This window comes from Eptatretus burgeri, chromosome 14 (assembly GCF_056783735.1).
Source record: "Eptatretus burgeri isolate ZD-2024b chromosome 14, Ebu_testis_v1, whole genome shotgun sequence".
Lineage (NCBI taxonomy): Eukaryota > Metazoa > Chordata > Myxini > Myxiniformes > Myxinidae > Eptatretus > Eptatretus burgeri.
Window position 1 is genome coordinate 25,995,571 of NC_140974.1, and position 26,714 is coordinate 26,022,284.

Consider the following 26,714-nt stretch of genomic DNA (forward strand, 5'->3'; position numbering starts at 1 on the left):
AAGGAAAATTGTATGTATGTAAGTAAGTTTGTGTGTATATTTGTAAGTATGTATGTGTGAATGAATGAATGTATGTATGTATGTATGTATGTATGTATGTATGTATGTATGTGTTAGTATGTCTGTATGTTTGTATGAATGTATGTATGTATTATGTTAGTATGTATGTATGTTAGTATGTATGTATGTTAGTATGAATGTATATATGTATGTTAGTATGAATGTTAGTTAGTATGTATGTATGTATGAATGCATGTTAGTATGAATGTATGTATGTTAGTATGTTTGTTAGTATGTATGAATGTATGTATGTTAGTATGAATGTATGTATGTATGTATGAATGAATGAATGAATGTATGAATGAATACATATGTATGTTACTATGTATGTATGTATGAATGTATGTATGTATGTATGTATGTATGAATGAATGTATGTACGTTAGTATGTATGTATGTATGAATGAATGAATGAATGTATGAATGAATGAATGTATGTTAGTATGTATGTATGTATGTATGAATGAATACATATGTATGTTACTATGTATGTATGTATGAATGTATGAATGAATGTATGTACGTTAGTATGTATGTATGTATGAATGAATGCATGCATGTTAGTTCGCACCCAAGAACTGCATGTAGAAACAGTATGTGCTTGCATATGTCTGTACCAATCATTTTCTTTGTAGCCTTGATGTTCCAGATGCGAAGCTTCTTCGTGTTCTTCTTTGGCTCGGGACAAAAGAAGAGGTCATGTGATTCTAAGCTTGCATGGTAGCATAGGAGGACGAGGAGGTCTGTGTCATCACCAACTAACACAGTGTTGGTGACAGTAGCAGACTGCACGGCCTTCAGTACAATCAGGAGATCAGCATCCCCTGAGGCATGCTGTGTCTCTCAGTTCTTCTTCTGAAGCTCTTCACTCAACATAAAAATGAATCGCTGTTTATTCTGCCTATTGGCAAGAAACTGTTCCTTCTTCATTGTGAGACGCATGTCAGCTGTAAATGTCACAGTCGTGCCAGCATTCCCTTTAGACCGTCTCTGGTGTGTCATGTCCTTCGTGTTGGTACTCTCATAACCATCAAACACGACTATGGCATCTCCCGTACTTCTTCGTTACATAATCAGTGTACTGGTGGGATATGTCTCTGTATGTAGATCCACGAGACCATGGAATGCGTTGAACAAGTGCCCCGCCATCCAAAACATACTGTTGCCCATCATTGGGGATATCGGCTGGGACATCGGATCCAAGAAGATCCCAGATGGCATCAGCAAAGACTGGCTTGTGCGCTTCTCGGAGCTGAAGAGAGGAATCAAAGAGGGCTGGTGTATGGCTGCACAGTTCATATTTGAAGGCAGACTCCAGTTCTTCTGCTGTCTGTGCAACAGTGATCAGTCTCTGGAAGAGGAGTTGTGGGTCAACCTGGACTTGCTCTCCATCAATCTTGACAGATGATTTCATGCCGAGGGTGACAACTTGGTCTTTCCTCTTAAATGTGTACTCGGCAGGTGTTTTCCCATCCATAGATTTCAATATTTTGGCTCCTACAGCATGTGCTGTATCGACGTTGACGGTGGGGTGTGAATGAACTCAGTGGCAATGTTCCTCAGACGTGGATCACTGCTGGACGGATTCCGTTCCTGTAAATACTGAAGAGCTGATAGTGTGTCCTTCCAGTCACGAGATTGTCTTCCCTTGGTCATGTCCTTCTTCTGCTCTCCAGCGTTGTAGTTCACACCTGTGAGCTCCTGCATTGCCTGGTTTATTTCTGCTCAGGCAGGCATTGATGGTAGCCATACCAGCCGATGTTGCTCTGTCATTCCTCGCCCTCGTGTGAGCCCCCCGCTGGTCTTCAAACTTCTCATCAGAACTTGTTCGATGATCAGGTCAGATGAAAGACCTGCCCACAGGCGATCACTTCGTCGAACCACATGGAACCCTTCATCAAAACGTTGTTGGACATTGGGATGTTGAGTTTTGAGGATGGACATCTGCTGCAGATACACCCTCGCAGATTTTGCATACAGGTTGTGGCCCGAGGCTGCCAGGTAAGGCAGCATTTCCTGGATAGCCTGCAGATGTAGTGCCCAGTTCCCAGTGTGCTCTGCCCGGATGTATTTGCGTAGAATGTCTAGCATGTCCATATACTGAACCCAGAGCGCTGAAGTTCTAGAAGATATCTTTGCAGACTCGGCATGCTTCTGAAGGTGGTCTTTGATTTGTTTCAAGACGTCAGACTTGCATACTTCTTCCACAGACTGGGGTTGGCAGAAGTGTGACGAGGGTTTTGTGCCACTTCAGACATCAATAGCTCCAGCTCCTGAAAAGATGTTACGTGTCATTAGGTGCAACTGCCAGGCTGAATGTAGCACCATGAGATGCACATGCAAGAAGCACAACATTGAGTGCACTCCAGCTTGTGGAAACTGCAGGGGCTCTGGCTACACAAACACTCCATGTGACAATGATGAGGATGATGACGACATTGTCGAGTTCTAACTTTAATACGCTTGATTTTTCTCAACATGTATAGTAAGTTTATAATGGATGTAGTTTCTGAGTTTAATGCGAATTTTCATTTTCATTTCGAAACCTTCGTCAGGCAGATGTGATTGCCCTGAGTGGAATTGTGAATTTTGTCATGTTTCAATGATTTACATAATTATATTGTATTGCCATAGACTTGATTTCATCTTGTGTCTTTCAATGTTTCTTTTTTTTTGTCCAGGAGCCAAAATCAGTATCAGGTAAATTTTTTTTTTTTGGGACAAAAAATTGACATTTTTGGACAAAAAAGCTATAATTTTTTATTTTACCCTCAATACATTTCACTTTTTTATAATTACTCTTGTATATCAATATACTGACCATAACTAGAAACAATTAGAATGCAGAAAAACATATTTACAATTTTCTCATTTTCCCCGAAGCCGGGTGGCGGCCATATTGGATTTCCATGATTTCAGGACTTTCCCCCCCGGAGGATCCCTTTCGACTTTTTTTCTGTCACTGAGGACATATACAGGAATCAAAATCTGTTGAGTTTGCTTTTGTTGCAATTTGTGGGAGGTTGACCAAATATTTATGTGAAAATGCCTGCACTATAAATGGCCTCTGGGTTTATCCATTCAGACCAACTTGATAAATGATAAACATGGGAAGGGATTAATGCAATAGGTGATTAACTTGGGATTAACAAGGCTGGCTTGATGGTATATATTGTATATATGGACAGAAATATTTCCTCCAGTCATATCTTGTTTCCATTTCATTGTGAACGGTAAGTTTGTAGGATTAATTTGATTGTCATTGATATTTGATAGCGATATTGCTTATTGATTTTTAGATTGTTTTTTTGGTTTCTGGATTGGACTAATTTAATTTACATTTTATATTGTCGATTTCATTTACTATCACTCGTTCATCGACTTTACATGAGGAAGTAAATGTCCTCCTTTATATAGGTACCCAATCACAATTAGTTAAACAAGCCATTTGCATCAACTGCATTTCTTAAACATGCCACTCTGTGAAGTGACATTTATCGAAGTTTCTAACTTTCTTATTAACCCTTTCACAGCTATCGGCTTCGTTGCAAGCTGCGATAGGCATCATTTGATGTCAAAGTATTGCACGGCAAATTTCAAATATTTTTACCGCCCAAATACTCCTCCACCCTCCTCCCTCCTTCCTCCTCCACCAACACTCATCTTGGTCAGCATCCATCCTATGACGATGGACGGTAGTTGCAGTTCTACGCCTCGAAGCTCTCCATGACCTTGGTGAACTACAATGGGGAACAATTAAATGATGCCGTGGTATTGCACACCTATTATTAGTCCGCTACCGGTTTCACTGGAGGGGATGAAAGGTTTGCACTCTGTCTGTCCATCTGTCCATCCCACCTGTAGTTTTCCACATATTTTTCCAATACCCTTTAACATATTCAACTGAAACGTGGTACATGGCTTTATTATAAGCTACAGAAAAAGTTCGAGTTTCAGGGCGTTTCACCAATTTTTCACACAGTTTTGCCCTTTTTGGACTTAGAAAATATCACATCGGTAGGGGACATGGATTGCAAAGCAATTCTCACTGTCGTTTCAAATAGTTTTGGCACACACGGATTCCGCCGACCTCCTTCCCCCATCTCCACCACCTATGGACGTGTTCCTCGGTGCTCGTCTTGTCACAAAAGAGGATAGTTGTGTGTCTGCGTCTCTTCATCTCCTTATGTAGGCTAGATGGTTAGGTGAAATGGCCACTGTGGTCTATCATTTTTATTCCATTTTTTTACTGTAATACTCATGCTTAACGGCCCTAATTAACTGAGATAAGAATGCTAGTGGGGGATGGGCAGCAAATAAATTAATTTTTATGCAAGAACAGTTTCAAAGGTGGTGTCCACAGAATGTCCAGGTAGTGGATAAAAAAATGGAAATACCAATGTAAAGTCACTTAATAGAGCATTGGGCCACTACGTGCAGCCAGTACGGCCTGTATGTGCCATGGCATAGAGTCTACCAGCTTCTGGAATTCTGCAGGAAGGATGTGGCACCATTCTTCCACAAGAAAGTCAATTAACTCACACCTGCCTTAGACATTTACATTCTTTAGAGATTAGACCCTTGAGACTCTTTCGACCCCTTTAGACCCTTTGGAGACTAACTACTATTGGAACATACCCTTTAGACCCTTTACACAATCTACAACTTTTTTGATGAACACCATACAAGCATCTGTAGACTTCTTGCAAAACAAAGACTTTACTTTTTACAGCAAGTAATGTGCAAACTCGACCCGCCCAGAGGATGGGTACTGTGCTAGTATGAATAACTCTTATCTCGTTAACTATTCGACAATCATTTGGAATGGTTATTAAGTCAGCTCTTCTGAAATTCTAGATTCCAAGGTTCATTATACAGTACTGAGTTTGAATGATGTCATCGATATTCCGGTTTGATTGGGCATTTTAGTTGATATATTGGCTCCCTTTCTACTTCACTTGACCTTTTGGAGGCATCACAGTGAAAACTGGAAAGGCACTCGGTGGAGCGCATACCTCCGCCAATCCGCCACGAGAACAAATCTGGCCCAATACATTTTTGAAATTTCATGCTATTCAGTACTATATCGTTTTTGGCCCGATATCTCAATCGTGAAGAATCACTTAAAAAATGTAAATAATTCTCGTATCTAGATCTGCATTCGGATCTTCACCAAAATCGAATCAATTCGTCCTCGAGACACACCCAACCTGTTCACAAAGTATCGTGCGAATACGTCCACAACTTTTTGAGATATCATGTTATCCAGTGTATAGTTTTGGCCCCATATTTCAATAGCGAAGGATCACTTTGAAAATTAAAAAATTCTAGTATCCGGATCTGGATTTTAACCAAAATCTAATCAATTTCTCCGTCACACACCCAACCTGTCCACCAAGTTTTGTCCGAATCCGTCCATAACTTTTTGAGATATCCTGCTGAAAGACAGACAGACAAATTGGGGAAAGCATAACTTCCATCCATCTTAAGGTTATGGATGTAACGACGCTGACACACTGTTTCCATGCCAACAATTCCCCCAACACTACTGCTCACCCAATGTTAAGATCCATAAAACGTAGCTATAGGGAACATTGTAATGGTACACACACCTGTCACACACGATATCCCATCTTGAGAACTGAGACCGCTCACTAATGAGTGATGGATCGTCAGCTTGTGGAGCTCCAAACAGGTCATCCATGCACACGTCACAGTCTATTCTTCCCGTGGCAAAGTTCCAATAAGGAAGAGCGAATGAAGCATTGTCGATAAGCAGCTGTCCAGAGAAGATTTCCCAGCAGTTTCAGCTTGCAATTTGTACCAGGCACGAAGAACAATTGCTACTATAATCTCCAAAACAACTTGTATTTTTAGAATTTTAGAATTAAGGCAGTTTAAGGATGGATTTAACCCTTTTCTCTCCTCATCATCCATGTCTCACCTCTCCCTTCCCGCCACCTTCTCCCTCCATAATTCCAATCCTCACATTTTCCTTACCTCATTTGCAATTTTACAAAAACATTTTTTGTGATATGGTACATTCTTAATTTATAATTTTCTCTTCACCAGTTCAGTTGTCTTCTCTTTTTATCCAAAAAATTTGCATACTTTTGTCAATCATCACTGCAAAGTCACTGCATCTCTCTTCCGCTGTTCACCTGCATGTCACGCTCCAGCTGGAGCAGGTGGTAGCGATGCCATGTGAGAAATGCTGGCCCTTTGTGCGAAAAGTCTGCTGCAGGAAAGGGCCGGCCAGGTCCTGGAGGAATGATTAATGGAAAGGGTGAATGGGGGAGAGATGGGAGACAATTTGGGCTTGAAAAACGAAACGAGAAGGAATACATACACAAGGAACTTTGGTACAGGAGGAAATTCGGCTCATCATGCCTGCACTGCACCAACCCCAGTATCATCACCCATCCACATACTCTCTGCCGTATTCACAAGACAATATCCCCATTCCCCTCTATCTCTAATATGCATCCGGGTACCTATCACAATCCCATTTAAACTTATCCACAAACCTCCGCTGACACTACCTTTCCACGGAGACTTAACCACTCTCTGACTAAAAGACCCCTGCCTTAAAAGTGTCCTAACTCTCATCTTTACCCTCAAGCTTTGGCCCCCGGTCATAGCACTATCCACTCTGCTGAAAAAGCTGCACCGTACCTATCTTGTCCACACCCGAAATGATCTTAAAACATCTCAATCGGATCCCCTCGGAATCGCCTCCTTTCCAATGTATAAATTTATGTCTCCTTCAAACTTTCCTCAGAGCTTAGTCGAGCTCGACCCTGAATCAATCCAGTAATTAACTTGATGGTGTACCCACTCTATGGCAGCTATATCCCTCCGCAGTTGTGGTGACCAAAACTGAACACAATATTCTTGATGAATCCTCAATAAATTCCTAGATAGTGCTTACACTACCTCTTTTTATTTATAATTTATCCCCCGAGGAACACAACCTAAAACCTCGCCAGCTTTCCATATACAGTGCCGAGCGAAAGTCTACACCCCCTTTTAAAATTTTCACCTTTTGTTGCCTTGTAGCCTGGAATTCAATGGCATTAAATCAGACTTTTTCCACCTTTATTTACACATCGTAACCCACAATTTCCAAGTGAAAAAACAAATTCTACAAATTTCGGAAAATCAATTAAAAATACAAAACTAGAATATCTTGGTTGGATAAGTTTCCACCCCCCTTATGATAGCAATTGTAAATTAGCTCAGGTGTACCCAATCACCTTCAAAATTACACACCAAGTTAATTGACCTCCACCTGTGTTCAATTGTAGTGATTCTGATTATTTCAGAATAAAATCAGCTGTTCCTGTAGGTTTTGTCTGCCGAGTAGTGCATTTCACAGCAAACACTCAACCATGAGTCCCAAGGAGCTTTCAAAAGTCCTCCAGGTAAAGTTGTGGAAAGGCACAGATCAGGGGGTGGGGATAAAAATATTTTAAAGGCCTTGGAGCACAGTTATCCCCTTATATCCCCTGGAGCACAGTTAAGCCAATAATTAAGAAGTGGAAGGTGTATGGTACCACCAAGACCCTGCCGACATCAGGCCGTCCCTCCAAACTGGATGACCAAGCAAAAAGGATCTTTGAGGCCACCAAGAAGCCAATGACAACTTCAAAAGAGCTGCAGGCCTTTATGGAAAAGACTGGTCACTGTGTGCATGTGACAACAATATTCCAAAGAGAGCGAGAGAGAAAGAGAAAGAGAGCGAGAGAGAAAGAGAAAGAGAGCGAGAGAGAAAGAGAAAGAGAAAGAGAGAGAGAAAGAGAAAGAGAAAGAGAGAGAGAAAGAGAGCCAGAGCCAGAGCCAGAGCCAGAGCGAGAGCGAGAGCGAGAGCGAGAGTAAAGGATCCCATTCAGAGCTAAACATCGACGAGTATGGAGTAAGTCAGAGAGTGACAAGAGGATCAGGTAGCCTTGGTTGCTGTAGGCTGAGAGTTTCAAGACCATGATGGGTGCTAGACTGTGACAAATGCTCAATATATGTCCAGAGAGACAGCCCTCCATTTTGGTAGAGCAGAAGTAGCATGTTCAGCGTAAAGTGACTGGGTCTGAATCCAAACCGATGGTCTGAGATTGGGCCGTTGGAGAAAAGGAGTTGATGTAGATTGTTGACAGACAAACAGACAAACACAACAATATAGGTCATGCTGAACACGATACTTGCAAAATCCCTAAAACAAATTTGACTATAAAAATAATTGGTGAGTGAATTCAGTGACCTGATAGGCAAATCCTGTTCAAATTGGATGTAAATCAGATGAAAATTGATGATTTTAGAAATCTGGCCTATGGTGACCTCAGAAATAATTGACTGGTTGAATTCAGCGATCTGAAATATAAATTATCTTCAAATGTCAAGTCAATCAGAAAAAAAATTGAGGATTTTAGAAATATCAACAAAGTTGTTGACCTCTGGCCTATGTTGACCTTAAAAATAATTAGGTGGTTGGATTCAGTGACCTGATATGCAAATGCTGTTCGAATTTCAAGTCAATCGGATGAAAATTGAGGATTTCAGAAATTCGACAAAGTTGTTAACTTTGGCCGATATTAACCTTTTGACCTAAGAAAACAAAAGGCTTCATGCTTACAACGAACTCTACCAGGTGGTGAAGTTATGCGAAGTTCGGTTTAAAATCGTGACCTGGAGGCAGTTGACAGATAAACAGACAGACAGAGAAACAGAATGAAAAAAAAATCACTCATCGAGCGACAACTTGGCAAAACGGAATGGCACTCAGGATGTACATCCGCCAGGCTGAATAGTTGACATTTGGTGTTCCACTGATAGTCCGGATCTGAATCCGGACCTGAATCAAAATCGAATCGGTTTGTTCTTGTTACCTAACCAACTCATCAACCGAGTTTCGTCCGAATCCGTCCACAACTTCTTGAGATATCATGCAATATATCGTTTTTAGCCCCGTCTCTCAATGGTGAAGAATCAGTGAAAAATTAAATAATTTTCGTGTCCAGATGTGTATTCGGATCTTCACCAAAATTGAATCAATTCTTCCTCGTAGCACTCCCAACCTGTCCACCGAGTTTCGTGTTAATCCATTCATAACGTTTTGAGATAATGTGCTATATATCATTTTTGACCCGATCTCTCAATGGTGCAGAATCACTTAAAAACTTCTCAGATCCGGATTTTCACCAAAATTTAGCGTTGATGTCCTTGGCCGGTCACCTGCACACACAAAAAAAATAAAATAAAAATTCAGAATGATTGCTTGAAAACTGTGGCCAAAAATCGTGTGAAAAACAGATAGACAGACAAACGCTGCAGACCAACATACTTGGCGATTTTTTTTTTAAGTAATAACAAAGTCGACCGACCAATCCCATCGTGTGCTGTCTTTTTGGCTGCTGGTTGCATCATTGGTTAGAGGCACGGCTATGCCGCTGATGCAGTGCCCCGATTACCAGTATACCGGTGCTCATTTCACTGGCCTTGGAAGGATGACAGGCTGAGTCAACCCCCTGGTGTTAATTCAGTGGCCAATGGGGCTAGAAATCAGGACCCAAGGATCCCAAGCCGCCACCCTAACCACTAAGCCAACACCAGGCTGACCGACCAATGTACTTGAAAAATATTCGATTTTGCAAGAAACAAACCGACAGATATGGGTGAAAACATACCCTCCGATCACCTTCGGTGGTGGAGGTAATCCCCGCATATGAGGATGAGAGAGTTGGGATGGGTGGTTGGAAAGTTTGATTCACGTCGGCAGTGATAGAGAAATTATAGAGATATAAATGGAGTTCCCAGTGTGTGCCCTGGTTTAGAATATGTCCACCGTATCCCTGGGTTTCGTAAGAGGCAACTAAAGGGTTGGTGTCAGAAAGGGCATCCGGCCGGAAAAAAAAACGTTGCCTCAAAAAGGGACCCACGATAGAAGATTGTCATGGGGGGCTCACAAGGCTAACCCCTGCTCTAGCAGGAAAAAAATGGCCTTAACATGTTTGTGTGTGTGTGTGTATATAAATGGAGTCATCACTGTTCAGAAGATGGTGCAGGACACACACACACACACACACACACACACACACACACACACACACACACACACACACACACACACACACACACACACACACACACACACACACACACACACGGTGGGTCCAGAGGGGAATGTGCAGTCAAAGGTTTTGCAGGGGTTTGGATGTGTGAGAGTAGTCCACGGACAGTGAGAAATGTAGTTCTTGATGTTAACTGCAAATCCACTACAGGGATGGGGTTCAGGCTGATGTAATTATTTCAATGGACCTACAAAACCATGCTACAACTTCAAGCCGTCCACCATTTTTGGGAGCATTGCATCGACATGTTTGTCTTTGATTCTCTCTTCCTCCGTTTGATAAATGTTTTGCACACAATGTTTTGTGAGCAGGTGCGAATTGCTGAATATATTTTTCATGTTAATCAACAATCCTGGAGCAATTAAAGTCTGAGCAGTAAAGAATGTTCCCAACTATATTTACCTAGTAAGGTGGGACGCACTGAATAATAGTGCAACCATACAAAATAATTATAAATGGAGATGTTCACAAATTGAGGCTCTGTGCCATTGGGACCCAGAAGACCGAAGGAGTGTTTCGTCGCCACCACGTAGTCCGGGTGTGATGTACGCTTGGCCAACCGGAACGCGTCTAGCAGCTGGCGTCGCTCGATGAGGGTGAGAATGTGGATGTCACGACGCACGACAGGTGCACGACGCTGCTCACAGCTTGATCCTCGCCATCCAGGTTTACATGAATCGCATGCTGGACCCCAGAAGTTTCCTGCAAATAACAAGGCTCAGCGGCTCCGAGATACGACATTATAGAGCTACGTACTCTAACATCGAAACAGGACATACAAACATCAAGCAACATGTATATTATGTTGTTGATCAAGGTCTGCTGAATTAATTATTTTATGTATTCAAGATATTATACAGAAAAAAAACATCGGCCAATAAATAAGCCACCCTACTCACACAAAGTTGGAGTGCCTGAACATAGAGATGATCTCCAATCCTTCCATTCTCATCCCCACATTACCCTCCCTTACCTGGAACATGTGCATTATTCACCTGTTGAGGTGGAAGGGACTTTTTTGTACTCAGGGAGATAATAGGCACCACTGTCTTTTCATAGTTCACATTTTAGTGCATACCCCAAGCTGCTGTCTTTCAAGGTTCAACCAGAATGTGTGGACGTGTGTCACATGTAAACCGGACGAGGCAGAACGAGCAGATTATACCCTTTCTGAAGGTCATTATAGAGTCAGCTGTGTTTTCTATGACTACAAATGTGAAAGTGATTTTGGTATAATTCTCCGAGACCAACTTGCCTTCGAGAAGCTTACAGTCCGAGTCCTTAATAAAGCTGCTTTCAGCCAGATTTGAACCCAAAACAAATGATTTTAATAAACTAAAAGTTGATGACCGTGTTTGCCACCGTGGGAAACAACGTGCGGCTGATGTTGTGAGTGTTAGCCCTTTCTCAAGTTTAAATAGGACGAACATTAAAAAGGCAGCTGCACCTCATTTCCCATGCCGGTGAATATACTCTTATTAACTTGGCTGGTAAGGAGGATCAGGAAATGTGTGGTGAGGCTAGCCAGCTCAATGGATAATGACGAACAGCAGATCCAACAAAGGTACCATGATCCAACACTTTTGGGTGGGATGTAATACCGGGTTTTAATGCCCAACGGTTTATTGAAGCAAAGGCAAAGATGGTGATATGCTCTGATAGAGGAGCAAGAAGCAGGAAGTGGTGTATTCACCTCGGGGGAAACGGAAAAATTATGATCAAGAAGAAAACAACAAATATTACAGGCAAACAATACACTGATGTGGTGTCAACAGGCAGCATGCCTCCCATTTATAAGCATGAGTGTTCACACATCTCAGTAGGCATGATGGTAAAGACGTTTTAACAGATGTCCCCAAATGTGTAAAACAAATTTGTACAAACAAGAATGTCTTTCAGTCCATTCACCTGTTGCGCATCGTCTTCGAGCTTCAGCAACTGGTTTCATTCGCGATTGTTGGTCCGTAGTTCTTGCCTTGGACTTCGACTGTGCTTGCAGTTCGATCGTGGCCACCTGACCCCAGAAAGGTGTCCATGACCTTAACCGGTTACGGGGCACAAGGCCGCTGGAGGTTGACGATCACCACCAACTGGTTGGTGGTCGGCCCCCTACTTTCTTTCTCCATACTTCTGTCATAGCTGGAACCGTTGGAGGTAGTATTTTATAAAACTAAAAATTTGAATGGGTGGCCATTTTTTCCCGTATCATCCCTCGACATGGAGTACCACCGTACTCCATGATATTATGTTTTAGTAATTATTATTGCAGGACTTTTTTTTGGAATTATACTATTTTTAGGAAATTATTTAACCAGTAGAGAACCCACCCCCTTGGTGGGTCGAGATTGCACTTTACTTACTGAAAAAAGTATATTCTGTGTTTTGCAAGAAGTCGACAGATGTTTGTGTGGTGTACTTGGTCTAAAGGGGTCTTTAGGGTCTTGCGTGGATGTTGGGTTTTAAAGGGTCCAACGGTGTCTACAGGGTCTTTAGGGGATATGTTAGGGGTTCAAATGGGTCCAATGAGGTCTGAAGGGTCTTTGGGGTATTAGGGTTATAAAGGGACTAATAGTGCATAGAGCATTTTTAGGGTCTTAGGGTTCTTAAGGGTCTAACAGAGTATAAAGGAATGTTGGAGTCAAAGGGGTCTAAAGGATGTAAATTTCTAATGGTGTCTAAATGGTCTTCAGGAGTCGAAGGGGTGTCAGCAGTCTAAAGGGTCTAAAGGTTGAAAAGGTAAGTTCCAATAGTACAGAATTAATAGATGTATTCATCGTGCAACCGACGTTCAAACAGTATAGATAGTTAAGAAACATAATTAAGTTAGAAGGTTGAAAGTTAGGGTTGGAGTTCAGTTGAAAGTTTTACGTCCATTGTCAGCATCTAACTGACCTCATGTTAATTACCTCCGCCACCGAAGGTGAAGGAGGTTATGTTTTCACCCCTCTCTGTCTGTTTGACTGTGTACAGGATTTCTCAAAAAGTTGTGGACGGATCCGGATGAAATTTTGTGGACAGGTTCGGTGTGTGACGAGGACGAACTGATTCGATTTTGGTGAAGATTCGGATCCGGATCCAAATACGAGAATTTTTAAAGTGATTCTTCACCATTGAGAGACATGGTTCAAAAATGATATATAGCACGATATCTCAAAAATGTATTGGGCCAGAAATGTTCTCGTGGATGAGACATCACAGGACGGAGGTATGTGCTCTAATGAGTGCCCATCTAGATTATAATGTTTTTCTCTTTTGTTGGCCCTCTTGACCCCCTTACCTGAACAAACGCACGAGCGATTAAAGAACTTGAGTGGCCAGTCTTCCCGATCGTCCGCGTTCTTGAGTATGAAGGGTCCACTCCAGGGCTGCCTGTCGATGTGCAGAACCGCACACGCACCACGACCCTCTGCACTACCGCATGGTGAACGGTCTGCGCCAGCAATCGGGCAGCACCGCTTGCTTAAGATGGTCTCACGAGTGGCACATTCACGTGGGAATTGCGGGTGAACTCCACCGAGAGTGCCCAACACCAACACGACTTTGAGAAATCGTTTTCCCGTGCCCGTCTCCATTAGGACGTTGTTTGAATGTGGCATTGCTTCAATTCTAAAGGCGGAGAGTGACATTTTGAGGGAGTCACTTCATCTTGCTCGTTCTCACGGGAACGGTCGGTGGTCATGCGCCACTTTTCAAGAAAACTCGTGACAACAGATCGTGAAATTCCTCCAGCGTGACATCACAAAGCCTCGAGTAGATAAACAATAATTGTGAGCGGAGGAAGATTCTATGAAGAAACAAACGCTTTTAATCCCACGACTTGGCCCCATCACGTTCCCGATTAACGTCATTCAGAGTGCGAGACGAGAATTATAATTGGAACCTTAAAATACAAAAGTTCAATATTTGCACTTGACATGCGTGTCCACAATAAGTCAGGAGGGAGGTTTGTCCAGCTAGAGAAGATAAACGAACCATGGGCAAATTAAATTTGGCAATCTGTGATGACCTCCAGCAGGACTCCCACAACCTTCATGAGGACCGATTGATGAAGACTCGTGGAAGATTCACGACTTCCTCCATGAGAACCTTCCGAAGACACACCTGAAATCTCGTTAACCTTTTTGGGTTCAGATGAAGCTTCTTTGCAGTAGGAGAGCTTTGCAGTTCAGGAGAGCTGAACCATGGAAAGAATTCTGGGTCAAAGGACAAGGGCAATGTTCAAACAAACAGCAGATTGTTCACCCCTCGGAAGAACTTGCAAGGCTCAATGTACAGCGAAGAAATAATGGTCCACATTAAAATGTTTCAGGGCAGACGCATGATAACAAACGCAGGCATTTTTATAAACAGGGTGGAACAGAAAGGCCGAGATACTTTTTTAGTTTTTACTTCTTTTAAATTTAACATCAGAATGATAATAAAAGTGGCTTCATATTGTGTAAAAAGCAATAGAACACCTTGTCATTTAAACACAAATTACAGAAAAAAACTTTTCAATTAAAAACTGCTAATTATTACCTCCACTGCTGAAGGTGGAAGGAAGTTATGTTTTCACCCCCCTGTCTGTCTGTCTGTCTGCTTGCTTGTTTGTCTGTCTCTGTGCATGGATCCGGATGAAATTTGGTGGGCAGGTTGGGTGTGTGACGAGGATGAATGGATTCGATTTTGGTGAAGATCTGGATCCGGATCTGGATCCGAGAATTATTTAATTTTTTTTTAAAAAAGTGATTCTTCACCATCGAGAGGTAGGGCCATAAATTATATTACAACATGATATTTCAAAAAATGTGTTCACCCAAAACATACATCCTTGGAAGCTGAGAGACAATTCCACACAATGTGGCTGTGGACACCAGTTGCACACTCTGAACCCTGATGCAAGTCGGTGTCCGCACTTCGATCAGTTAGCTGTTGGTGTCATTTCAGACAAACAAGAAATCACTCTGGAAGCGATTGAATGATTAATGTCGCCGGACTTGAATGGGAGAACATGAAAAAAAACACTTTTTTTTTTTCAACATTGGAATAAGATTAAGGAGAAAAAGATGATGAAAGAGAAGAAGACAATAAATGTATTGAATGAGAAAATTAAGTCAAAGAAGAGCGAGAATTGTTTTGCAATACATGTCCCCGAGCCATGTGATGTTATCACAGCGTCTTCTGTGATAAGGAGAAGTGATCACGCGGATGTTTTATGGAAAAGATGGCCTTGTATTGGCAGATGTGAAACATTCGAAGCCGAGAATCCCATCGGGGTGGCCGTCACAGCGATGCGGGACGAACGTGTTCTGTCAAAAATATTGAAAGGTTGAAGGCATTGCTAAGGAGATAAAATATCACCACTCATGTCAAAGTAAGTATCTCAAATTAGCTGAGAGATCCCTAAAAACGCCACAGCCAGGCTGTAGTGTGAGCTCAGAGGCTCTCGCCGCAATAGTGAGTAACGTGCAGGAGAATGTTGTTGAAGATGCACGTCCTGAACATCTCCAGTCAATACATGAGAGGTACTCAGAAATTACATTTGAGATCGGTGGGATTGCCATAAACACTGCACAATCACTCGGAATCGTCCTCGAGCAGCAGTTCAGTGGGAAAATCAAATTGGACTCTCCGAAGAGCAAGAAAATGGGTGTTCTTGTGCATAATGCAGAGTAACACTGGGATCTGCTACGACTTTGGTTCATCGACAGAGGGAGCAGTCACAAAAAACTGCATTGATGCTCAGTAAGGCTCTGAAGAGGGTTGAGAAAACAAAATTCTCTGATCCAGTGTAATTGAGCGATCTTATGTGAGGTGAAGCAGTCCCTCCTGACGTGGTGACTACCTTTTTCAAGGTCTTACATGGTGGTATTGATACGTGAACGTACGGGCTGGATGTGGTGAGTCGGGCTGACTCAAGCAGCCAAGATGCTTTGTTCATCATGAACATGGGTCAGACCAAACACCAGAAACACACCACACTTGGTGTAGGGGTGAAATGTTTGACTGGCAATAGGAAGGTGCTCACTGTTCTCAATAGGTTTGGACATGCTATCAATTACAGCATAAACTGCACAGAAGAATTGGAGACTCTTTCACATTTATATTCTGGAAGAGAATTCCCACTGGGAACTGAACAGAATTGTGTCATGGGCCTATCTTTCAACAATTATGATGAGTTGACGCACACACTGTCCGGTGCAGATTCCTTACACAACACGATGGGCATACTGTATACCAGGTGGACGGCCCAAGACAAAGTATCCCTGACAATCAAGCAACAAATGATCTGACCACACCGATCTTCTCAAAAAAAAAAGGCAGAAAACGGACTCTTCGCATCCAGGAGACCACCGTTCAGCTTACTGAAAGCGACCAAGGATATCAGTGTTCGATTACTCTGAATCCGAGATTTCCAACTCTAAATCCCCAGAAGGTCGGAGAAAGGACTACATATGGATGATGTTCAATGCCTTGTCGCTGGAGAACATACCCATGTGGGCCAGTTTCAATTCTCGGTACTATGTAGATAATTTTCTGAAACAAATTGTGACGTACATGCAGATTATGAAGCAACCACTGACCTCTCTCGATGATGTACGTTGACTATATCAGCAAATTCAGAATCCTGGACAGAGCAGTCTGCACAAATGATATTACTCTATTTGTGGAATCATTGACGCCGATCACCGAGTTGTTTTTCACAATGAACCATCACAAGGACGCGATATTGATGCCAAAATACCAAATGGACTTGCTGAACATCGATACATCTCATCCTGGTCTCCATTCCATCCATGAAGTTGGATCATTCACAGTCAGGAGGACAGATAATTCCTTCTCCAGGTGTCCTGTCGATCCAACAGCGGAACAAACTGTGAATGCCACCAATAATTTCAGTGCTCGTAACTGCTGGATGACAACCAAGTCCGTGAGGGCCGCGATCACGAGCCAATCGTTGGACCCAGCAGGAATGACCAACAGATGTGACATTGAGACCGAGCTGAGGCCATCTCGATTCAAAAAAGACAGATAAGATTTCAACAAAGTGCTAGAGCAAATACAAAGTTCTTGCAATCCATTCAGTCTTGAGATGAGCGACCAGCCTCAGTGCAATATCCACACAGGGAGAGCAGCCAGTGAAACTGTGTCCAATAGTGTCCTTGCAGTGCCTATGTTTGGGAAGACACTTCACTTGCAGTTCACCTCGGATTGCCTGGATGATCCTAGCAGATTTGAACGGCCAATCAAGAAAAACAAGGCACTGACATTGGAGAACGAGTGTATCGGGAGTCGTCGGTCACCAAGTCGAAAAATCGCTGATCTGAAATGCACCCGCAATCTCGTGGGCCGTCTGTTGATGCTGGCTACTGAACAGCGAGTAGACCTCAAATATGTTCTCTCATTCCCACTGACACCAGTTCCCCTCTCCTTTTGTCATAGTGATGGGACGATGGTGAAAACAGATAAGAAAACAGATAACCCTAACCCTAACAAAGATGTTCCAGGCCCTTCCAGCCTTCCATGCATTCACGGGGTGTGATCATACCCCAGCCTTCGTGCGAATCGGTAAACTCCACCCGCTCGCCATCTTGGAGAAAAGTGGAGGACATCAGGACACACTCATAAAACTGGCACAAGACGCACACTTATCGCCAATGACATTAAAGCAACTGGCCTCATTCACCAGAGCAGTGCATAGAAGGCAAGGAAATTATTTAAACGACACAATGTATGGTGCGTTCGAAAGAGCATTCAAACCTTCACATAGAACGACCCCATTGAAGAAACTGAAGGGGATAGACGAGAGCAGTCTCCGGCCATGTGAAAGCGATCTACACCAACACGTTCAGAGAACAGAATGATTCGTCGTCGCTCGCATGTGGGCCATGGCGGATACAAATCAGATAATTCAGGATCCTGATAAAGGATGGGAGATTGAGGGCCCAGAGTGTCGACTTGTTTGGTTTGAAGGGGAGCAGGTCCTTGCATCGTCCTTGAACCCAATTCTGAACCCGGTGAAGACAATGACGACGATCTGGTCGACTCTGAAATTTCTCGTCCATCAGATGAGGATGATAAGGACGACGATCAGTCCTTGAGTATTCTTAAATGCACCCGCAATCTCCTGGGTGGGTCTCGAGAGTCGAGAGTCTTCGGTAATACATTCTTCCGGTACATATTTTTGAACAGGATGCCGAGATCTATCATGTGGTGAGAACTATATCCTTGTGAGCAAAACTCTAATTCAGATCGATTTTTGCACCCCTTTTGGAAGCTCCAGGACCCCTTGAGTCGACCTCGGGGCACGCAAGAATCCACATTATTGCATTCGACCATCATTATCTATACTCTGGATAAGTCAAACCTTTTGTGCTCGAGAGTCTAATTAGAAGCCTGTGGACTCTCGGACTACCACGTCATCAACCTCCCCCTCCTAAAACCAAGTCCTCAACCTCTCCCTCCAAACCCTAAGGCGTCAATCCTGTGCCCACTCCAAGCGTTCAAACAACCTCCGCACCGGTCACAGTCGCCTGTCCAACTCACAATCCTGCGACACATGCGGAAAAGATATGTCACAATAAACGACACCAAACCGATGATCTTCTTCCTGACGTATATATACATACCGTTAAAAGTAAATAATGATCTCAGACTAAGACCTTTTAGGACATGGTTTTAGCCCCGCTTGAGAGAATGCCAATTCCCGTCCCACTTAAAGCTTTGAAACCCCCTCCCCACCCATAATGGTCGCCTGTCCAACTCACAATCCCACAAGATATGTGGGAAAGATACACAGTATGTGACAATAAACGATCGAAAACCAATTATCTTCTTCCAGATTCGTATATACACATCGTTAAAAGTAATTATCGACCTCAGACAAATTTTTAACGACACGGATTACATGCACATGCGTGTTTCCAGCACATGTGGAGGATTACGTGCACACATCTGGCGTGAATTGTGTGCCTCCATTTCTCTCGTTCACTCTCCTTCTTCCACTTGTTTCAAATTTCTGCATTCTGTCACTACCAAGGTGTTTCTCCTACTCACAAGCTCTGTACACCTCAAATTCAGCACCCGATCCTCAGTCATCAGTGTGAACCTTTACTCGCGAATTACGTTTCTTTTTGTTGTGGTTTCTGCGATGTGTTTTAAGGTTAGATCAATCCTGATTGTATCCTCTGCTTATTAGAGGAGGTGTTGGAAGAACAAAAATAAACCAATGTCACCCGCAGGGTGACCCGTATCTTGCCAAAAGGTGACCACGTGTGACTTCTTTAAGGTCACACTGAGGTGAACAGAGCTACTATCCACCAGGAGCGACTCCTTGAGGAATATCTGCCTAAGAGAGATTCCGATGAGAATCGTTCTACAGAGTAACCATGAAAAATATGCGTTTTCCTCATAACGTCACCAAATGACGTCATAATGTCTCAAGCTTGACATATCTAGAAAGCACTCATCGAGGTGTTCAATTTAAGGTACTACACGATATGGTTCCTAAAACTTCAAAATTTGACCTTGGGGTCAAATATGTTTGACCTCAGGCGCTAACCATGAAGGTCAAGGCCAGTCGCCACCAAAAATTAATCAGCTGAGCGCCAGACCATATACTACATTCCCATAAAGTTTGGAGACGATTCTATTAAAATTACTCAAAAATAAGGGTTTCGTCGACTCCCCTGATTTGCGACAAAGTGACCTTGACCTTTGACCTTCAAAATTTTATGCGCTGAAAGGGACCTCTATTGGCCTCTGATATGCGAAGTTACAAAATTTTATGCACTGAAAGGGACCTCTATTGGCCTCTGATATGCGAAGTTACAAAAATTTCCAATGATAACTGTGCTCTGCAGAATTTTTTATACGTGATTACAGACAAACAAACAAACAAAAAAACAAACAAACAAAAAAAAAAACATACAAGCTGACTAACATATCTTGCCAAAACGAAGTTTTTGCAAGATAATAAAACATCAAATAAATAAAATTTGTCGTCTGTCTGTCTGTTCACGTGTTTGTGCCAAGACCGCTGGGCCAACAACCACCACATTTAGCACACAGACCAAGTCTGACCCGAGGATTGTCCCAAGGGTATTTTTATCCACCATCTCAGCCTTTAAAGGCTCCGGTGACCCTATGGACCCTTAAGATCCCAAAGACCCGAAGACCCAAAAGACCCCAAAGATCCATAAGACCCTTTATGACTTTGGAGACCCTTTAAGACCTCAAAGACACCAAAGACCTCTAAGACCCTTTAAGACCCCCAATACCCTTCAGACAGATTAGGGACGAGGGAGGTGAAGGGGTAGGGTGGGAGTCAGGAGGGAGGGGTAGGTTGGGAGGTGGTGGGGGGAGGGAGGGAGAGGAAGGGTTTGGGTGGGAGTCCAGGAGGAGTAGGTGGGGTGGGATGAGGAAAGGGGTGGGAGGAGGGAGGGGAAAGATTGTGAGGAGGGACCCGGCGTTGCCCGGCAACACCGGATACCTTTGAGAGTTAAATAGTATAATCTTCATTTTGGGCACAGAGAAACAGTTTCATCAGAAAACGGACCCATTACGCTTCACGCACAAGGGCACAGGTTCAGTGGACCATACTGGACCTGGATGGAAACAGAATGGCTTCTAATTGCAAGTTGTCACTACTCCTCGTATATTGGGATTATCGACATGCCATGCCACCCCCCACCCCCCCCCCCCCAATTCTCTTGCCGATTAATGTCCAAGACAACACCATGGGATCTTTAATGTCAACCAACTAATGTCAGTAGACAGGACATTCAGTTTAACGTTCACCCAAGGGATGACACACACATTAATGAATCACCCTGCCTGCGAAACACCAGGATGAGTCGGATTATGAAACAAGGTTATACAGCTCAGAGGCGAGTGTGCGTACGTCTAGGCTTATCCTGCCAGTCCTTGTGAATGTCTTCTCAAGTGGATGCGCTTAACTGCCCATCTTTCCCCATCTGTGGACCTGACACCTTTCCTTGAAAGAGAAAACCACTTTGACCGAAAACACAGTGACCCGGGAGACCATAACGACTGCATTGAAGATTATCTTAACCACCTTCCCATTGCTCTGCCAAGGTAAGTACTTTTTCGACATGAAAGCAAGATATTCTTTCTCTCTGCTTGAACTCGCTTGTAGAAGTTCAATATCACGTGGTTGATTTGGCATGTGTAGTACCGGTACCAACAGGTTCATACCCTGACTCAGTCAAATCAAATGATGGCACACACCAACTCTCTTGACCAATGACTGTGTGCATTGGCAATGAAATCCCTTTTGCATGACCTTTGGAATTGGTGTAAAAGTCATGATGATAAAAAAACACAGTGAGGAGGGGCAACAACCATCCCCTCCCCCTCCACACCTTCCCACTGCATAAATACTGTACACCCTTGGTCCTTTAGTCCTGTACAGTTCAGTTAGGGTCAATCATGTAACGGGGAAGGAGACTCACTTTTCCCGACAAGGACATCTTGCTCCACCTAACTCTACATTGATGATTACTCAAAAGTTGCTACAAACAGATATTTGTACTTTGCTTGCGACTGTGACGTCACTTGATCTTTGGACATTGTAAAACCGAAGGAACCGAAAAGATTCCTCTCGGGGATTCGTGTGCTCGGTCCCAGTTCACGAACACCCGATGAGTCGTGGAAACATCTCAATGTGGTGATTAAGGTGACCGACCATTCAGATACGACACCCCGACCATGCAACTGGACCTGACGGGGACGCTCATCGCAATTCTGGGCTGGATTGTCATCGCTTCCACATTGGCAGATGAGTACTGGAGTGTATCGACCGTCGCGGGGAGTGTCATCACCTCTGTGACCATATATGAGAACCTGTGGAAAAGCTGCGCAATGGATTCTATGGGTTTGAGCAACTGCCGTGATTTTCAATCCATCCTAGGGCTCAGTGGTAAGTTCGGTGAATAGGGATCATCCATAAAGCTGAGATAAATCGATAAAACTCCCCAGTAACATGTCAAGGACAACTAAATAAAATAATAAAATAACAAAATAATAATAATAATAATAATAATAATAGAATGTTCTCTTAAAAGCAACTGCAATGAAGGATGAGGACATTGAGCCATCAAGGCTTGTGCTGGTATTGCGAACTCATGGTTCAGTTGCTGATGAACAAACAGCTTGATGGGTAAAATAAACTTGATGGATGAACAAACAAACGATCTAGTCAGTCAAATTGATTTGAATGACGAGATCGTTTGGGAATTTCAAGATCAGAGCAACCAAAGCCTCCACCATTCAACGTCATCAACTTGGGTACAAAATGCCAAAGAATGCAAATCAGCATCTCGGCAGGTTCTCAGCCCAACTGAGATTCGAGGATGACATTTGGAGCCGTTCCGTCATGTTGAGATTTGGAGAAAGTTAGTCCGATTCTCATGTCATGTATCAAAAAATACTTGATGAAACTCGGCTTTTATCCTTTCTCCAGACATCATTCAAGATTGCAGGGTTAACTTGATCCTAAACTTCTCATGATCGTTCACATGAGAACACAATATGTTTGAAATTTGCATTTACCAGGACAGATTTCCTTGTCACGTACTCGGACTTGTTTCTTGAGTCACGTATTCAACAAACAATCAGACGAAGAGGACATTTACATCTGTGCTTTATATTCCACACCCTATTTACTTGATCTAACAATGAACCTATCTTCATGAATGTACTAGCCCCATTCCTTCCGATTACCTTTATCTAATAATGAATAGAACGATTATAGTGAGCTTGCATACGCCATTCAATCCAGAAAATATAGCCGGGGGTTGACCAGGGAATGGAGGGATTGACCAGAGAACAGAGGAGTTGACCAGAGAACAGAGGAGTTCACCAGAAAATGGAGGGGTTGACTAGAGAACGGAGGGGTTTACCAGAGAACGGAGGGGTTGACCAGAGAACGGAGGGGTTGACCAGAGAACAGAGGAGTTGACCAGATAACGGAGGGGTTGACCAGAGAACAGTGGAGTTGACCAGATAATGGAGAGGTTGACCAGAGAACAGAGGAGTTGACCAGAGATTGGAGGGGTTGACCAGAGAACAGAGGAGTTGACCAGAGAACAGAGGAGTTGACCAGAGAATGGAGGGGTTTACCAGAGAATGGAGGGGTTTACCAGAGAACGGAGGAGTTCACCAGAAAATGGAGGGGTTTACCAGAGAATGGAGGGGTTTACCAGAGAACAGAGGAGTTGACCAGAGAATGGAGAAGTTGATCAGAGAATGGAGGGGTTGACCAGAGAACGGAGGAGTTGACTAGAGAATGGAGGAGTTGACCAGAGAATGGAGGGGTTGACCAGAGAACAGAGGGGTTGACCAGAGAACAGAGGGGTTGACCAGAGAACAGAGGGGTTGACCAGAGAATGGAGGAGTTGAGCAGAGAACAGAGGAGTTGACCAGAGAATGGAGGAGTTGACCAGAGAACAGAGGAGTTGACTAGAGAATGGAGGAGTTGACCAGAGAACGGAGGGGTTGACCAGAGAACGGAGGGGTTGACCAGAGAACGGAGGGGTTGACCAGAGAATGGAAGGGCTGACCAGACAATGGAAGGGCTGACCAGACAATGGTTCCTTTTCGAGAAAGACTGGAGTCTGTTGCAGATGGAACAAAACTGTTACATCCATGAGAGTGTGTCCATGATGACGTGCTCACTGCTGGTACTATCCGAACTTGTAAGTTGGCTCATTTGCTCACCCAAAGTGAGCTATCATTTGTTCACCCACTCATATGCAACTAAGGACAATTTTCCACTGCAGAAATTGATTTGACTGACTGGATTATTGAATGTTTCTCTCAATTCCAGATGAGCAGAGAGTGACGCAACTGCTGTCTGCCTAGCAGAAGGATGCGGTATTGTACGACACAATCTGGAGTTGAGATGTATCAGTAGTTTATGCTCATGCATGCATACATGGGTGCACCAGGGTGTGGTTAAGGAGAGTCATGTGACCCGCCCATGTTCCGGTGCTGTGCTGTGTTGAGCCCATGCCTGGTTTAAACCTATTGTTCCCACTTCAGAGTCTTCATCTCTGTTTATTGAATATAGTGATGGGGATGTCTTCGTGCATCGGCATATTGCAAGAATACGCAGTGGGAGATGATTGGGAAGACTATACTGAACGTCTGAAGCAGTACTTCGTGTCAAACAAAATGGACACCAATGAGGATGCTGAAAGACGGCGAGCTGTATTACTGACCATATGCGGCGCCCCGACGTACAGCCTCATCAAAGATCTTCTTGCCCCAGCCAAACCTTCTGACAAGTCGTATGAAGAGCTCATCAATCTCGTGAAAAGACATTATCACCCTAAACTGGGTAAGATCGTCTCAATATAAAAATTTTATACCCACCATCGTCAAGCTGGTCAGTGAGCATCCAAGTTCGTGGCTGATTTATGCCGACTCACTGAACATTGTGAGTTTAGAGACAAACTCGAAGGAGTGTCCAACTCTAATGCTGGATACGATAGCATGCTCAACAATTACCTTGGCCTGTTCAGTGATGTTGTTGACACCTTTGCAGGGCCTAAAGTGAGGATTCATGTTTCTCCAGATGCTCAGCCATTGTTCCACGAGGTTAGACCTGTGCCCTACATGATGTGATCAATGATCAAATGCGAGCTTGACCGCCTGCAGAGTGAGGGCATCATCTCACCAATCAAGTACTCTGACTGGGTGGCACCTCTTGTTCCAATACTCAAAGCAGAACGAACAGTGTGCATTTGTGGAGACTACAAAACGACAATCAAACACCATTCAAAACTGAATGGCGACCCTTTGCCCAAAGCAGAGGATCTGTTCACTCTCATGGGTGGTCAGACATTCACTGAGCTCGACATGACCACTGGCGATGCTCAAATGGAACTGGATGATGATTCCAAGCCCTATACATGCATCAACACTCATCGAGGACTCTACATGTACAACAGATGCCCATTTGGCATCCGCTCTGCTGCACCAATCTTCCAATGCAAGATGGAGACATGATTGAAAACTGCACCAAAGACAGTTGTATTCCACGACGACATACTCGTGACTGACAAGTCACAACATGAACACCTCGAGAACCTAAACAAAGTCCCCAATCGGCTGTCACAAGCTGGGTTACACCTAAGGCGTGAGAAGTGTACCTTTATGGCACGTGAAGTTGAATACGTGGGTCATCAAATCTCCTGTCAAGGCATTTTTCCCTGTCCGAGCAAAGTTAAAGCAATTTGCTAATGTGCCAATGCCACAAAACATTTCAGAACTTTGTGCATTCCTGAATATGTTGACCTACTTTGGTAATTTCCTGCCTCAACTAAGCACAACCGTCGAGCCTCTGTATCATCTCCTCAGGAAAGGCGTTGTCTGGAAATTGGAAACTGCCCAAACAAGAGCGTTCAAGGTTGCTCAAACCATGCTGTCTTCCTCGCCGTTACTTGTCTATTACGATCCATCCAAGGAACTTATTCTCAGTTGTGATAGCTCTTCATATGGCATTGGGTGTGCGTTGTTGCAAAGAAATGGAATCGCTAATCTCCAGCCTGTTATGTATGCATCCCAAACCCGACCTGACACTGTACGTGTAGTTGCACAAGTACAACTAGAGGCATTAGCGTGTGCCTGGGGCACCTTAAAGATGCACTAATATGACTTTGGAAGACATATTACCATTGAGACTGATCACAAACCCTTGTTAGGTCTCCTGGGAGAAACCAGAGCCATTCTGCCCACATCATCAGGTCATGTACAACATTGGGCATTGACCCTGGCAAGTTATGATGATTCATTGGTTTACCGCCTGCGTAAGGAAATGTACTGTGCTGATGCGATCAGTCACTTGCTGCTTCCCGTAACCATCCCAGAACCTCCACAATCTGGTGATATTATTCATCTCGTGGCCAACGTCATTCATGATGAAGCTCGCTTAACTGCTAAGGGGATTTCCTGTGCTACCAGTAGCAATCCTGATTTGTCACAAATTAAATGCTGTGTTATGTCAGGTAATTGGGCATCATGACCGGAAGGAGTGAAACCGTACCTCATCTAGAAGGATGGACCCTCTATTGATGTAGACTGCCTGCTTTGGGGTAGCCGAGTGGTAATTAAGCCAAAACTCGGAGGGAAAAATTATCAATGAACTCCACAATGCTCATCCAGGCATAGTCATCATAAAGGCTATTGCTCACGCCCATGTGAGGTGGCCTGGTTTGGACAGTGACATTGTGTCCAGTGCACGCTATTGTCACACTTGTCAAGCCCATGCCAAGCCACGTGGTCGGAGCCATTAAAGCCATGGTCCAGACTACACATCGACCATGCTGGTCGATTTCAAGGGAAGCTTTTCCTTATCGTAGTTGATGCCCACTCCAATAGGATTAAAGCTCTTGATGTACCATCCTCATCCTCTACTGTAACAATTGAAGCTCTATGTCCCATGTTCGTGCAACATGGTGTTCCAAACTCCATTGTATCAGATAAAGGAAAAACATCATTAATGAGTTCAGATTTTCAGAACTTTTGTAA

General features: G+C 43.5%; 2 protein-coding genes across 8 annotated transcripts in view; one reads left to right on the plus strand and one right to left on the minus strand.

Annotated features, from left to right (window-relative positions):
• Positions 1 to 13,857, minus strand: part of DCT (dopachrome tautomerase) — an 80,818-nt gene extending 66,961 nt beyond the window's left edge. For 2 of the 4 annotated variants that reach the window (XM_085854089.1, XM_085854088.1), the window contains exons 1-4: positions 13,459 to 13,857; positions 10,584 to 10,883; positions 6,222 to 6,322; positions 5,673 to 5,839 (exon numbers count right to left, since the gene is read on the minus strand). In XM_085854089.1, coding sequence (XP_085710215.1) covers positions 5,673 to 5,839; positions 6,222 to 6,322; positions 10,584 to 10,883; positions 13,459 to 13,807 — 917 coding nt within the window. In that variant the 5' untranslated portion in view covers positions 13,808 to 13,857. The remainder of the gene's footprint in view (positions 1 to 5,672; positions 5,840 to 6,221; positions 6,323 to 10,583; positions 10,884 to 13,458) is intronic. The other 2 variants (XM_085854087.1, XM_085854091.1) reach the window with 2 other exon arrangements.
• Positions 13,858 to 21,574: 7,717 nt separating this feature from the next.
• Positions 21,575 to 26,714, plus strand: part of LOC147012831 (claudin-10-like) — a 62,376-nt gene continuing 57,236 nt past the window's right edge. For 3 of the 4 annotated variants that reach the window (XM_085854095.1, XM_085854097.1, XM_085854096.1), the window contains exon 1: positions 21,575 to 22,101. In XM_085854095.1, the coding sequence (XP_085710221.1) occupies positions 21,891 to 22,101 (211 nt within the window). In that variant the 5' untranslated portion in view covers positions 21,575 to 21,890. The remainder of the gene's footprint in view (positions 22,102 to 26,714) is intronic. The other variant, XM_085854094.1, reaches the window with a different exon arrangement.